This window comes from Agelaius tricolor, unplaced genomic scaffold, assembly GCF_023055355.1.
Source record: "Agelaius tricolor isolate 1412-34295 unplaced genomic scaffold, bAgeTri1.0.p SCAF_4, whole genome shotgun sequence".
Classification (NCBI taxonomy): Eukaryota; Metazoa; Chordata; class Aves; order Passeriformes; family Icteridae; genus Agelaius; species Agelaius tricolor.
This window is the reverse complement of record NW_027269264.1, coordinates 46,099,547-46,114,689: the sequence shown is the minus strand read 5'-3', so window position 1 is coordinate 46,114,689 and position 15,143 is coordinate 46,099,547. Positions and strand designations below refer to the sequence as shown.

Below are 15,143 nucleotides of genomic sequence, written 5' to 3'. Positions count from 1 at the left end.
CAAACTTAAGGTAAGTTTTCCATATCCATAATATTCCAGCCTTTCATTCCATATGTATATGTGCCAGACCTCTGTTCCAGAAACTGGAAATCACACACAAGCTTGCCAGCAGCAAATATTAACAGATTCATATATTACTCCTTTTTGTATACGTCTGGGTTAGCCTGTACATCACTATCTGTACCCTGGAGCCAGCCACAGTAAAGAATCTGACAATCATATGCTGAGATAAAATGTGCCCTGCTGTATTTCTAAGTGCATTTCTCTCTTATGTAATAAACAGTTTATAGTTAAGAACTATCTAAATGTTTGCACTATCTAATATAGTGATGAAAGGCAATTCTAAATCTCGAAGTCTGTCACACCCCAAGGAAAATAGGTTAAAGGATTTCACTTTGGATTCATGTATGGTTAAGGAAAAAGGCTTATCCCACAAGGATTATATATATCTCTCTTTGGTTTATTATTTGGAAAACTAAAAGTAGAACTTACAGAAATAATTTCAAAATTACAATTTGAGAAGAGTAGGCATTACAGCAACATGATTGGCTTTATTAATATTGTATTTCTATTAATATTAATATAACATGAATAATGTTACAGAAATATAAAGATGAAATAATAAAAAATAATGGAGAAAAATAAAAGAGCCTTCTTGATCTTGCTTTGTTACTTTAGTGAAATTTTTCCTATTTTTGCAGAGGCAAAAAGCGGAAAATACAAATAGTACATTCTGATCTAAAAAGAAATGAACTCCAGAGTGGTTTGGCTTATCAGAGAAATGGCTTTTAGATGCTGTAGTATATGCATTGCTCAAGCAAGCTGAACACTTCAGTGGTCTAGAGTCTGATAGGATTTGTAAATTATGAAAAGACTGTTGTGCTTGATGTGTATATTAGGAAGCTATTTTTGCCTCCCAGTGTATCTCACTGTGCTTCATAGTAGGTCACTATTTCTTGACAGGAGCTGAACAGGAGGATTATGCCATGAATTTCCTTAAAGCAATGAAAACTGCAGCTTTTTTTGGTGCAGCTCTTGATCGTTAAATTAATTTTATTAGAGAAGCCAAAGACTCCCACATTTTAAAATACTCAGCAAAAGGAAAGCTATTACAGCTTGAACAAGTGAATTAAAACCCAAAAAGATAGGAAATAGCTTCTGAGCCATGGAACATACAGGTTTGCAGGAGGTAAGTTGAGGCATAGCTTTTGTATGTAACATTACGTTACATACATTTAACTCAGGAAGTTTGAAAAAAAACAACCTTTTCTCTACAGAAAGAACAGTTGATTCATGGTTACATCCATTAAAAGGTGCAGTTCTGTGGGGATACAGTTTAAATAATTGGCCGTAATACACTATAGACTATACTCAATTCCTAAAGAATGTAGGTCTTGTTAACTTTAACTGAAAATATTTGAATGGCATTTCTAGAGAATTTGTAATAAGATTGTAAGTCTAACAAGGTATTTTTGTGTTCATGATTATCAATGAGAAGATAAATTGCACAGCTAAAACGTATCTTGGCAGCAGGTACAGAACTAAACTAATCATAAGTATTTGTAATAATACCATACTTTTTGTAAGACAGCTTCAGTGAGCAGGTTTCTTGCAGCTCTAGGTATATATCTCATCATTAAAACCTGATTGAATATATGTGAGGCTTCCTTCATAAGTAAGCAAAACTTCTCCCAGGGCAAAATATTTTAAAATAAAGGGTTTTTTTTTTTCATGATCTTACTATTCCTAAAGTTTGTTTTCGACAGATGTTAGTGCTAAACAATTAGCAGAGAGGGTGGTGGAATAGGTGGAGCATTGTCCAGCTGTGTTTTATTTAATGTATGACTGCAGTGATACTATACAGACTGAAATCAGATACATCCGTGAAACAGCTGCTTTCCTTAAACTGAGTTCTAAATTTCTCATGAGATAGAGAACTAGACTTGGAGTTGGATATGACTACCTATGTGTTTCACACATTATGTGTAAATAAATATACAATTTATCTAAGTATGTCCAGAGACTTATAATGACATTCTAGTTCAATAGACTTTCTGAATGTGTATAGCCATTTTAAGCAGTAATTTAAACAACCCATTTTTAGATATTTCAATGTACGTAATTTTCATTTAGATTAAGCAAATTCCTTTATGGTTACTATTTCACTTAGCACTGTGTATATGTATCACTTTGAGATTTAGCTTGTGACTATTTTGTGCTCAAAAGAGTCACCCATAATCAGCACTAAAAATTTTATTTTATATTTGGTGCATTTTTCTGCATCCTGGCTCTGCATCCTAGTCTGCTCTTTGTCCTCACCATCATGCAGTTCTGTGGTCTCACCTGGAGAGCCTGAGGCCTGTAAACAAACTTCATCCTGCTGAGGCCATTTGAGCACACTGTGTGGGCCTTTACAGATGCTGTTTCACCAGGGCTCACAAGAGCAGAAGGAGGACAGGTAGTGCATCCCTGCCCTTGTGACAGGAGGACTGGCATATATTCAAGACTGCCTTGAAGAGCCAGAGTGGTTTTTCAGAAACAGGGATGGACAGCTATTGCAGTCAGCAGAAAGCATTGCATTGCAAACCATTGGCTTGTTACTTATCACAAATGTGAAAATGGCTGCTGGATTTCAATATTTGATGTGTTGAAGTTATGGGTAGGTGTTTGCAGAGGTATAGGAATGTTTTCTGTATTCCAGACAGGTCAGTGTGGTTTCTTGGCTGTTGCATCAAGGTGGGAGGGCAGGGTAGGGCTGCAATAATATGTGGTGCTGTCTGTCTGCATATGTAAAACAAACTTCAGTTTTGACTTCCTTCCTAACCAAAGGTGGCTGTGTCAGAAAATGCATCCTTTAGTGTCAAGTTGGTAAGAGGTTTACACCAGCAAACAAAAACAAGGCAATATGCAAATTGGATTATTATGTGTCTCCCAGCCCCCCTTTTATTTTTAATAATTTTTACCCAGGAATTTACTGTATGTCCTCATGTGTTGCAGAAAAAGGAGTGGTGGTTTTCCTTGGTTTGATTTTAGTTTTCTTTTCTTTTTTATGAGAAAAACACAGATGTGCTTGCAGATTAAATGAAAGATCTGTAATTGAGAGATTGTGTTTAGTTCATTGGTGAAATACAGCTGTTAAAAAAGACAAAATGAGGCAGGAGTGGACCTCTAAAAGTAAAGAACCATTATCAAGGAAACAAAAAGGGAAAACAATTAAATAATGATACTGGCAGTGGGTAATTGGTTGGATTTATTACAGTGTGTTTTACAGTATGTGACAAAGGAGATGACACATTGGGATGCATATAACAACATTTTTCTTATGATGGTTAAAGGAGGTAAGATCTTCCAGGGAAATTGAGAAGATATAGTATCCACTTAAGAAAATCAGGAACAGCTTTCATCATGTTGTATTGGCAGCTAAATATCCACTGAGTGAAGTCAAGGTGAACTGAGATGTTCAGCAGGGACACAATGATGTACCTTTTTTTGGAAGGCAGTTGAATGGCACAAAAATATTGGGAGTCATGGTTGTGAGTAAGGTGTGTAAAACTACACTGTAGAGAAGTTCAGTGACCAAGGGGATTGAGTAGCAGTGAATAGCCAGAGAAACAGAAAGATAATTATGTATCAGAGGGAATAGTGAAGAAAGGAACCAACATGTAGATGGTGTGCAGGAGTAAGGGTGGGGTAGCATCCCATGTTGGATTTGTCAGGAATAATCCTGAGACTCAGGATGGAATTTAAGTAGCATTCTCACATGGAATGTAGTGGAATTGACAAGGAGTGAAGGTGGAGGAGAAGGCAGTACTGGATGAAAAGGCAAGAGAGAGAGGAACATGGAGCTATTTGGGGAAAACTGGGTAATGCAAATAAGATTTCAAGATACATGAATTGCTGCTTCTGAAATTTGTATCTCTCTGTGCTGTGAGGATGCCATTGATGGTGGAGAAGAAATATGAAGTTGCTGGTTGTAAGTGTGAAGTATTTGGCTGTAGTGAAACTAGGAGGCTAGAATGAGAGAATGAAAGGCATCTTTCTGTTGGATGGAAGAGAATTCTAGGGATGCTAGTGGCCAAAGAGAATTGCAGCAGAAAGAGGTATTGCATCATGAAAGATGTAATAGAAAAAGAAGAGGAAAGAGGGGTTTGAAGCAAATAGCAAACATTAATGGTAGAGGAGAAGGCTACTTGCTGAATGAAAAATTCTGTAACAATTCTCAATCCTCAGAGACAAATTTTCATAGAAGTACTGCAGCCTGTTTGAAGGACTCTTGGATATCAACTTGGACATTTTTATATTTCCATACCTTTTATAATCATCTCATTTATATTACATAAGACAGAAAGGATTAATTGATTCAAAGATGTTAATTGCAAACAAAAAAAATTCTTTCATACTTAAAATAGTAATTTTTTTAATGTCTGTTAAAAAAGAAAGCTAATTTTAAAAATGACCCATGTTTGAAATTCAATCAGAAATTGCACTGTAGAATAGCAAGCAGCTTTTTCTCTAAAAGGTATTACAAGCTTTTTCACTCTCTTTAGTGCTTAGGTACTTGATTGCTGTTCTGAAAGCTAACATGGAACACTGTTCTGTTAGTGTAAACCACTATAAACAATTTTTAAACTTTTTTCCGCTTTGCCAGTTTTTTGCTTGCATATGTGGGGGTTTTATTTGCTTGCTTATTTAGCTAGTCAAATATATAAAACTATTGTGAGAGAAAAGCAACATCAAAGAAGGAACTATGGAATTGAGATAAGAATATTGCATGAAAAGAAAATGAAATTTAATTGAGAATGCTCAGTTTATCACTGACATGCATGAGGAAAAAATATCACCCCTTCAACTGAGGCATAGTTCCATTTTCATTGTTCCATCTGAATTAATAAAACCAAATCCATAGTTTTAAAAAATGATCTAATTTTAAATAATATGCAGAGAGATAATATGGCATGATGGTTACAGTGTGTTTTTATCAGAAAGAAATCAAAGAATGTAGAAGAAAGAATAGCTTGGTATGTTACAAGAAGTTTAGTGAAAATGCTTTCATTTCCTAGAGAAATACACCCATCCTCTTAGAATTTACACATGCTAGCTACTGTTTCTAGCAAGCAAATAGATTTATTATAAAACCATCTTTGATAACTCACTGCAAATTACACCATTTTGGCTCAAGGATTACTGAACCAGAAATGTTAATTTTATGCAGATTTTTGTGTATTTTCAGTCATATTTCACTCTATTTACTTTGTGCCTCTGTTAAGAAGTGATTTAAGCTTTGGGGACACTGAAAGAATATGAGAAATTTTATTGACTATATGGGAATAAGCTGAGAATAAGTCTGTCATAGTTGCCTTTTGAAGGCTACTTAGTAGCTTCTTTATAATTTTTTTTCTGTTTATATTTTTGTTTATTGCCATTAAACCAAAAGCTACTTTTAAATTATATGAAACATCCAGGGTTGGCATAGATGAGTTTGAAGAAATCTGTAGATTTTCAGTGGAGTTCTATTGTATCTTAGTTGAATCTTTAATGAGATTTTTGCAGAATATCATTGATCACATTTGATTGTTTTCTGGAAGACAAAGAAACCTTCAACAGCTGGGCAAGTCTAAGAATGATCAATTTAAATTCTAGATAGGCTTTTTTTTTTTTTTGGTTCACAAAAACCATATTTATGATAGTACAAAGGAGGAAAAATGTAAATTTGCTAGGATAAGATGAGATGGGTTAGATAAGTTATGAAAAGATACAGAAGAAAGTTCCTTTTACATCCTTGTGTGTTTTTCTCATGCAGTGTAAAAAATCCCCAAAGGAAGCCAACTGAATAGTTTCCAAAAGCTATTTTTATTAGTAATATGTATCATTTTTATGGCCAAGATAGGTTATTTTCTCAAATGCAAAGTTTGACCATGCAGCCAAACATTCAGCTAGGGTTTCATTTTCAAACCTTTAGGCAAGTATTTAGCAATGCTGTTAAGAAGCTATCTTTCTAAAATGGTTTCCTGAAATATTTCTTGATGAATAAGCTTAAACAAGAAGAAATTGTTTCTGTGGTCAGCAATATTCTTAGAAGCTGAATGCTCTTCCTGGTGAATGAAGCATGGGCAGATAGGAAAGGCTTTCTCATCACTCTGCAATGGATCTGAATGGATCTGAGACATCTCTGGGACAGGCTGGCCTGCTTGCTTCCTTGTTTTGCCTAAACCCTAAATGTATAGTCAAATGTATCAGGTGGCTTTCCTCATTGCCTTCTGCATAAATGTTTTAGATTTTTTTTAATAGAAATGAAGTTTTTGAATCAATTGCAATTGACAAAACACTAGTTTTTCACCTTGCCTGGCTACATCACTATATGACTTCTCTTCTTTCACTGCTCTTTTCCATAACTTCCAAGCATTTTCTGACTAGGTATTTCATACTTGTTTTTTTTATTTTCATTCACAATTGCATAATATAATGCATGATGCATTGAAGATTCCATAAATTTTAAAAATAATTATACACCAATTTTTTTCTACTCCCAGTTGTATAGATTTTTCATTGCAATGTAGTTGCTCAAGAAAAACTACAGAATATTTGGGGAAAAAAAAAAGAGCTAAGTCTTTTATTTGTTCAGTAATTGCAAATAACTAGGTAAGCTTCTCAGTGAAATATTTCTGAGAGATTATTGACGGGTGTTGAACCACTGCTGAATGTGAGAGATAAATTCTGAAGACTTGTCACCCAGATAAAAGGCCTTAGTTGCAGCAGATGAGAATATAATGGTTGTAGAGGACAGTTAAATACAATTATAAGTCACATGTCCTGATTGTGGTAAGTAAGGTTAGGCTACTGAATTCATAACTGATTAATTAGGATTGAGAGAAAACAAGGAGTGTTTCAGGTCTGATAATTATATGTGTAGATGTCGCTGAGTTAGAAAGTCACAGAGAAGAGGAAATCATGTAAGAGTGTAATCATGTAAACATGAAAACCTCAGATTTCACAAGTTAATCTTGTTTTGCATCAGTGTGCTCATTACTGAAACAGCATCCATTTCTACACCACAGGAAGTGGTATTGAAGAGCTGTCACATAAGCTGAAAGCCCTGGGATCATGTTTACAGAGACTTAAGGAAAGCATCTGATACAGCCTGCAACTGCCTGCTCAGGGAAAATATTGAGAAATTCCTGAATTCAGCGGACATATGTAGACCTCACAATTTTTAATTGATACACTAAACCCAGAATGTATACTTAGATTTCTTTTGTGGATTGTAATTGATAGCAAAGGAGATAGGCTCCCTTCAGGAGAGGTGGCTGAAGGGGGGATGGGGAAGTAGACATTTGGAGAGTGTAACTCCTGCCTTGGGAACCTGTCTGCCTTGTCAGCTGTGATCACTGCTCTGAGATGCTCTCTGTTTCTGATGGGATCACTTTGAACAAAGACCCAGACAGCTTTGGTCAGTTGTGACTAAAAAGGAGATTTCTGGTTTGTTTGTTTGTTTTCATCTTGCAGCTTTGGAGCTGATACTTTTATCATCTTGAGCCTGGCCTATGATAAAATTCATCTTGGAAGGCTTTTATATTTGTTAAAAATTAAAGCATTTGCAATTGAATGTTGTCAGTGTGAGCTATTTTATTTTGCTGTAAGTATCTTAGGTGAAAAGACTAATTTAAAACTCAAGTAGCTGGTCTGGGACTTGCTTGTCAGGCATCTCTGCTGAGCTGTCCTGCCCTTCTGCCTCCTGTTTGAAATCAGCATAAATCTTGATTGTGGTTTTATGGTTGACTGTGTTCACACTAATAAATAAGTAATATTTTGCTATACATCTGTAAAACAGAGAAGGATTGATATAGCCGTCTTTGTAGGTCCCACTTTCCCCAAGGCCTGCCTTGATTTACTGCCTTTGCTTTAAAAAAAACCCTAGAAGATGTTAGGAATAAGAAGGAAGAAGAATGTCTTGGCTGGGACATTCAATCATTCAATATTTTGTTAAAAGAAAAGGGGGTGGGGGGGGGCAGAATGTGAGAAGCATTATAATCTTGGGAAAGTGTCGGCTTACTGTGAAATATTGTGTCCCAGAAACAATGTGGGAAGTTAAAAAATTCCATCAGTTAGACATACTGTTATTTTTCTCATAGATGTGGCTTGGATTTCTAAGGTGAACAAATTGGGTAGGTCTGTCTTTTTCCTAGAACAAGTTTTATTGAGTGTTTTGGAACAGGAGAGCAGTTGTGAGATGCAGAGTTGCAGCCATGTGGCTCTGTTGTAGGTCATTCTTTTGTGGTAAACCATTCATGTGGCCACTGTCATATTCACTTCCTGTATGGGTCCTCTTAAGTCCTCATACAGATTTTTGTACAAGGGATACTCATTGCTGATGCTCCTTCAGTCATGTACCTTTGCCCCCAGTCCCACCTTTTCCCAGTCCCTTCTCTGGTTTCCTTTTGTCTTCTGACTCTCATTCGCTCTGAGGACTCTGGCAATCTTGCAAACCCCCTGACATTTATCTGTTATTTTTTGGTTTTTTGATACATGCAACTGTGTCCTCTCTCACATGTGCTTCATGTTTTATGCCTGTCATCTCATTTTGCACACAAGTACAGTCAGCTGTAATTGCTTAACAAAAATATACGTGCTAAGCTAGGAGGAAAGTGCTTACATTGGTGGAGTTATATGTTAGAAAGCCTTTAAATAAGTTGCAGAAGCTAGTGGTTTACTGCAGAATTTGCTGAAGTAACTAAACCTTTAATAAATGTAAGGGCTGATGAACTTGTCAAGTTTTGCATGGCACATGACTTGTTACTTCATTATAGCAGGCACCTCTGCAACAAAAGGAGAAGGGTAAGAAGGAGATATGTAGATACACTTTGCCCTAATTATCTTGACATCTTTATCTTATGTTTCAGTGCTCTTCCTTTCCCTTCTTGAATCAAATTTTGTAATTGCGTACATTGGTTCTGTTGTTTCATGTCTTTCCAGCTAGAAACATTCTGATAACAATTTTTTTGCTAATGATTTGTTAGCAAGATTAGACATCTGTTAAAAATACTAAGAGGTCAGAGGCCAGAAACATTATTTTCTTTGAAAACTGCAATGAATGTTTGCCAGTATGCGTAAAAACTTCTTTTCAACCTTCAATCATTTTAGAATATTTGATTTACTACTACAATTCAGGGTTATATTCCTTTGCAGAATAATATATGGAGGGCAAGCTTGCAGAGCTCAAAGTTAGGAAAACAATCTTTTACTGGTAAACTGAGCAAATTTCTTTTTAAAGACTTAGAATTGCTGATGCAATCTTACTATCTCTTTCAGTCAAGCCTGGTTTTACATGAAATCCTAAAGTATTGAAGCTGGATAGAGTTGGGCAAAATTTGGTTTTTTGGTTTAATTTTTGTCATTAAAGGACAAATGATATCAGTTTTGGACATCTATATGTTTTCTATATGTTATGTTGCTGTTTTCCTTTCTCTACAGGACAGTTGAAAAAGGGGCAAAAACTGGTCAGAGTATAAGTACTTAGTTGAGAAGGCTCTATAGTGCATGGTGTAGAGTAAAAAAGTAATTTCATTCGGAAAAGACCCTGAAGAGCATTGAGTCCCACTATTTACAACCTTATATACAACCTTAACTTTGCTGAGGCCACTTCTAAACCATGTCCCCTAGTGCCATATTGGCATGTGTTTTAAATACATCCAGGCATGGTGACTCAACCACTTCTCTGGGAAGCCTGTTCCAATGCTTGACCATTCTTTCAGTGTGAAATTTTCCCTAATATACAATTTAAAACTCTCCTGGCACAACTTGGGGCCAATTTAAGATGAGTTGTTTGATTCCTGAAGGACACAGTTTAACTTTTATTGATGGATTCACATATAAATGCTAAATAAAATCAGTATCTTTGACCATAGGAAAATAACACAAATTCTGACTGTTATGTGATTTGCTATCTATCCCTAGGCATTTAGGGTTTTTGCTTGTAAAGCATAAAAGAAAAGGCATTTGTTGGACCCCAGATCTCATTCTATGTTTTAATTTGGATCCAACATGAAGCAAGAGGAAACAATTTCAGATTGAGGATGAAATGAAAGGATAAAACCCTACACCCTTACAATAAGTTGGGCAGCAGAGTGAAAAAAATGATATTTTAATGTTTGTACGTCAATGTGACATTGCCTGGAAGGATGGGAATGTTATGGAGCCCAAGTGAAGTTTTTTCAATTTGTTTGAATTAGCTTAATATCGTAATGTATTCTTTCTGTCATTTTTTAAAGTGTGAATATTAGCCATTTATGATGTTTTTGAAAGTGTCCATGGTATTTCTTAGGCAAAAAATACATAGTTTTAATTGCTCGTTAATAAATACTACAGAAAATTTATTTCCTGATAGCCAATTTACATTTTATTCTTTACACATTTCTACATACTTGGAAAATTTTATGCTATTGGATGCACAAAATATGTTTTTCATATTAATAAACACTCCCATCAAAGACAAACATTTGTAAACTGCAGTCTGTTCATAGACTTCAGGGTATGCATAATTGGCTGGAAGTGACAGTAATTTCAAAACAATTACTATGGCTAAGTGTAGGCCATTGCATTCTGTGTTCAAATACTGTAAGAAGCATGTTGTTGGTATTTGGAGTCCCCCTTTGTTTGTTGAAGAGTCATTTGTGGAGGGAACGACTCACGTGACTCCTCTTAATGATTGACCAAATCTGCACATCAAAATAAGCTTGCAATAATTATTAACATCATCACACAAAGATTCTCTAGCTTTTGAACCAAATTTAGAACAACTATTCTTAAGAATAAGCCACATTAATTACCGCACTAGTTTGTGGCTCTTACTTACAAAATAACCCATTAAAAGAGTCTTAGTAAAGTGCATAGTTAAAAATTTAAAGATAAATTTACTGAGGATTCCTTTGCAAGCCTAAATCAGTCTGCGTGATTGCATTTTGTGATCACATTCTCCTTTTGTGATCATATTCTCTTTTTATTCTGTAGAAATGTGTCTATTTTAATGCCTAGTTTGGATAAAAATCACTGAGCAGCTGCTCATTGTTTTGTCCTCTTACTGTCAGGGTGGGATTCTAGGTCTGATTTTGCTGCATGTTGTTCATCTGAAAAGATATGCTTATATGTGTGAATTTTGTTTTGCGTATCACAACCATAAATAAAGGACTTCAAGGTCACTAATTTGCCATTTCCTTCTCTGTGTTTTAATCCTCATTTTACAGAGAGGAAGATTAGATACAGTCATACTGGAGACCCTGAACTCTTGAATGCCTAATTTTACAACTATGTGAATTAGTTTTCTTTTACAAAAAGAGGGCAAATGAGAAGCATAATTACCTAGGTATTAAAAAAGGAATCAACCTGTCTCAATTTTTTTTCTCTGTTTCTGTCTTTTCCTTTTTTCCCTTCCTGTGTTTCCACCTCCTGTCTTGGAATCTTAGCTGAGAGTCTTGTTTTAGGTTGGGAAGTGGGAAAACTTGATGTGACAAGACCATTTAAATTTAATTTGAGGTTCCTTCCCTATTAATAGAATTTTTAGGTATTTTACTAAATAATGACCTAATAAATAAGAAGTGATCTCCATACAAGAATAAATTGTGAACTTGAAGGCAATTTCAACCTTTCTTTAGGATTATCAGCAAAATAGGAATAATTAAAATAAAACATACATCGTTCCCGTACTTGAATTTTACAGTACCTAAATGGAACACAAACCTCACAATTGAACTTTGCTCTATTATGTAAGCCATGAATTCTGACAGGGATTAAATTTGGCAAAAGTAAATTTTTTCAGTCCTTTCCAAAGTATGTACACTGTATTTTGGTACTTTGAGAAACTAAAAGCTTGCTTAGGGGAGTGTTGAGAACTGTCTTGGAATGTATTTTTATCTTAACCAGGCATAACTACCTTTGTTCAGTGCTAGTGGGAGTTTTCCAAAGAGCTTTGATGCTATGTAAATCTGTACTGTATATTTAAACCTATGAAGAATTCAAATCTTGCATTCAAGCTCTTGTTATGAAAGCGTATTTTAAAACTAAAATAACATTTTAAAAAGTCTGTTGGAAGTATTTAGCTACTGTACCTCCTAAAAATGTAGGGGTTTCTGTTGAGAATAATGAATAGCAGCAGAGCACAGAAAATGCTATGAAGAAATGTTTGTCCCATTTGTTTCATTTGTTATTTGATTCGTGACTGTAATTGATTTTGTAATGTTTTGTTTGTTTGGCAAACAGGTACATACAAAGTTCCACTGCAGACAAGCCCATGCTTCAGGCACTGACACTTCATGTTTGACATTTTCCTATGATGGTACTGTCCTTGCCAGCAGAGGAGGTAGGTGATTGAAAGAACCCTATGACTTGTTGAATGTAACACGTTTTCAATGAAATGAAATGGTTCATTAAACAAACCACATAGATCACATTAATTGTTTGATGTAGATGTTTGTGGTGGAGGTAAGGTAGTGAAATCAGATACTAGTGATTCAAATATGAAGTATTTCACAGTTTACTACTTTTATTTGATACACCATGCAATACTGTGTTCCTGAAAGAGAATTTTACTGCAATTAAGAAATATTTTAAGGCAACTTTGCTGATTGTATTACACAGTTCCTGATCTGTGTTCTCATCTAGCAGTAATAATACACTGAAAGGAAATCATTAGCTTAATTAAAAATAAAAAAAGTCCAGTTTTGTTGCTTAGTTCTTCCGTGGAAGATAAGTGCCTCTCAATAACACTATCTCTTCTCTGTAGGTATTAATTCCTCATAAACCTTTCTTAAGCAACATCATTTGCTATCCTCATTGGAATTTTTATCTAATCTGTTTTAAAAACATCAAAAGTTGATGACTGGAATTGACTTTTCAAAATATACTTCAATGGCAAAAGAATTCAGAATGTCCACAGGACTGGGAAAACAGGCTTGCATTGTAAACTTCAGATAAAACTTTTATAAATGAGTCTTAGATAATAGAAGAAGACTTGAGAAGGCGGAGATGTATTTGAGGACTCATTAACTTCATTACTGGGAGAGGATGGTGTCTGTTGAAGACAGCTTTTCCTGCAGAAATTTGTCTGCCCAGTACTTTGCAGGCAGGTGCAAGCATACAAGCCAAGCTGTCTGGATAGAAAACAGCTGTAACCAGAAGCTCTGTGTATGCATTAGCATTGCCCCAAGGCCAAATAAACAGGCCTAGGGAGAGGCAGTATACATTAATGCTGGCTAACACTGTGCCTAACATATGTTTAGAACATCTGGTCAGTTTGGTACATAGACAGAATGAGATTACATACACAAAATACCAGAATGTAGGTATTCATAGACGAAAAAAGCTCTGAAGCAGTGGATGTGTTTCCTAGTCAAGTAGCTTGTATTTTCTTTGCATCCTCCCTATGCCCCTGTCCTGAAGGGTGTCTGACCCGGTGCATGTCAGTACAGTGAAATGCAGCTGATACTGGGTGCGGCCTCACTGATTCTTTGTACATCTTGCCACATTTCAAAGATTCCAAATGTTGTTTCCCAGAACACATCTTTCAGAGTAAGGACTTTGTAGTCTTATCCTGGAAGCCCCTAGGCATATGGACACTAACTAAGTTAAGTTTTGTAACTGCTGTCAAGTTTTGTAACTGCTGTTCAGGGTCCTGAGTTGAACTGCTGTTCAGAGTTCTGCTGCCACATCATGAATGGGTTGTAGGTGGTGAGGTAAAAGCTCTCAAGCTTTTTTGTCCTTACTGAACCAGACTTTTGTTATGTGTGGACTTTGTCCTGCTTGGAAAATATGTGAACTGTGTGTCTTTCCATTCTGCACTAAGTAAAACACTATGTCTGTCTGCCAGTGGTGATTGCCCCAAAAAACTTCACACAAACATATTTCAGGAAATTTAGGGAAAAACCTTGGCGTGCTTTTAAATATAACAGCAAACAAAGCTATTACTTAGTGAGGGTATTCACTACTGTTGTCTTGAAACCTCCATTTATGCAAATTCTCTTCTGTTTCACATTTATGAATCTAGATCACATAAATGACCTTTTCCTATTTTTATTGCCTGTGGCACTTTTACTTGCCTGCTCTTCCTCATCTGTCTCCAGTTTTTGTCTCGTGTTAAACAGACTTTCATTTACTCAGGTTTTATCTTCCACACACTGCACTAAGCTGTATAAAATGTTGATTGATTGTTTGCAGAATGTAAGACTGCACAGAACTTTGGCCACTCAATGTGGATAAAAGTGCTACCTTTGTCTAGTGTATTAAGAGAAAAAAAAGAGCTCTGTATGCACTATGCTGGAAAGTAAGGAGGGTTCATACCTTATTTTGACTTGTTTGGTTAGTGCTTTAATATGAGTATTGCTTTGGATCTGTACCAACAAAAGCAGATGTGGATCCAGCATTTGTAGATTAACACACCTGCCAAGTGCTGAGGATCAAAGAGGGGATAGTTGTTTGGGGCATGGGAACTTTCATTGAAAGCCTGATGGACTTTCCTGCATCTGATGTAGATCTGTGTTGGATATGAGAAGATGAGGCATGGCTCAGCTGCAGGCACAAGGGAAAATAAAAACCTAAGAAGCTGCTTATGAAAGTTTCCAGTGCTATTCTTGTTGGATATTAGGTAGTAACTTGACAGAAACTTAAGAAAGTGATATTTCTGCATGCTTGAAACAATAAAGGGTAGTATTTGTGGAACATTTTCTTTGTTTAGCAGGGGAGAGATAAGAATTAGGTTTGGACTTGAGGTCTTACTGTAAAAAATTTTAAAATCTTTTTTTGACTCTTGATATTTTTGTTGGTCTTTTTTCTTTTTTAATTTCACTTGTATTTCTTTCTTCATTTTGAAATTGGTTTAAAACATAGAAACATGTATGCTCAAGGGTTATGCAGCAGCATGTATAGAGACTGTTTTGTGTAGTGTAATAACATATTGCTCTTCACAGTAAATCCAAACATTGGCATTTCAAAAATCAGATGGGTTTTTGTCAAGTAATATTCCTTAGAAGCTGAACACTGGTGTTCATTCTAACCATGGCAGAAATACATTTACTAGTTTTAATAGGCATAGTCAGGTAAGTGCAACACTCAGAGCTGAAATGGCATTATGAAAGTCTTCTGGTACCCTTCTTGCTGTA

At 35.6% G+C, this 15,143-nt stretch overlaps 1 protein-coding gene across 1 annotated transcript in view; it reads left to right on the top strand.

The window, feature by feature from the left end:
- Positions 1 to 15,143, top strand: part of WDR70 (WD repeat domain 70) — a 125,015-nt gene that overhangs the window by 77,933 nt on the left and 31,939 nt on the right. Inside the window, exon 11 of the mRNA XM_071425521.1 lies at positions 12,250 to 12,349. Within this exon, the coding sequence (XP_071281622.1) occupies positions 12,250 to 12,349 (100 nt within the window). The remainder of the gene's footprint in view (positions 1 to 12,249; positions 12,350 to 15,143) is intronic.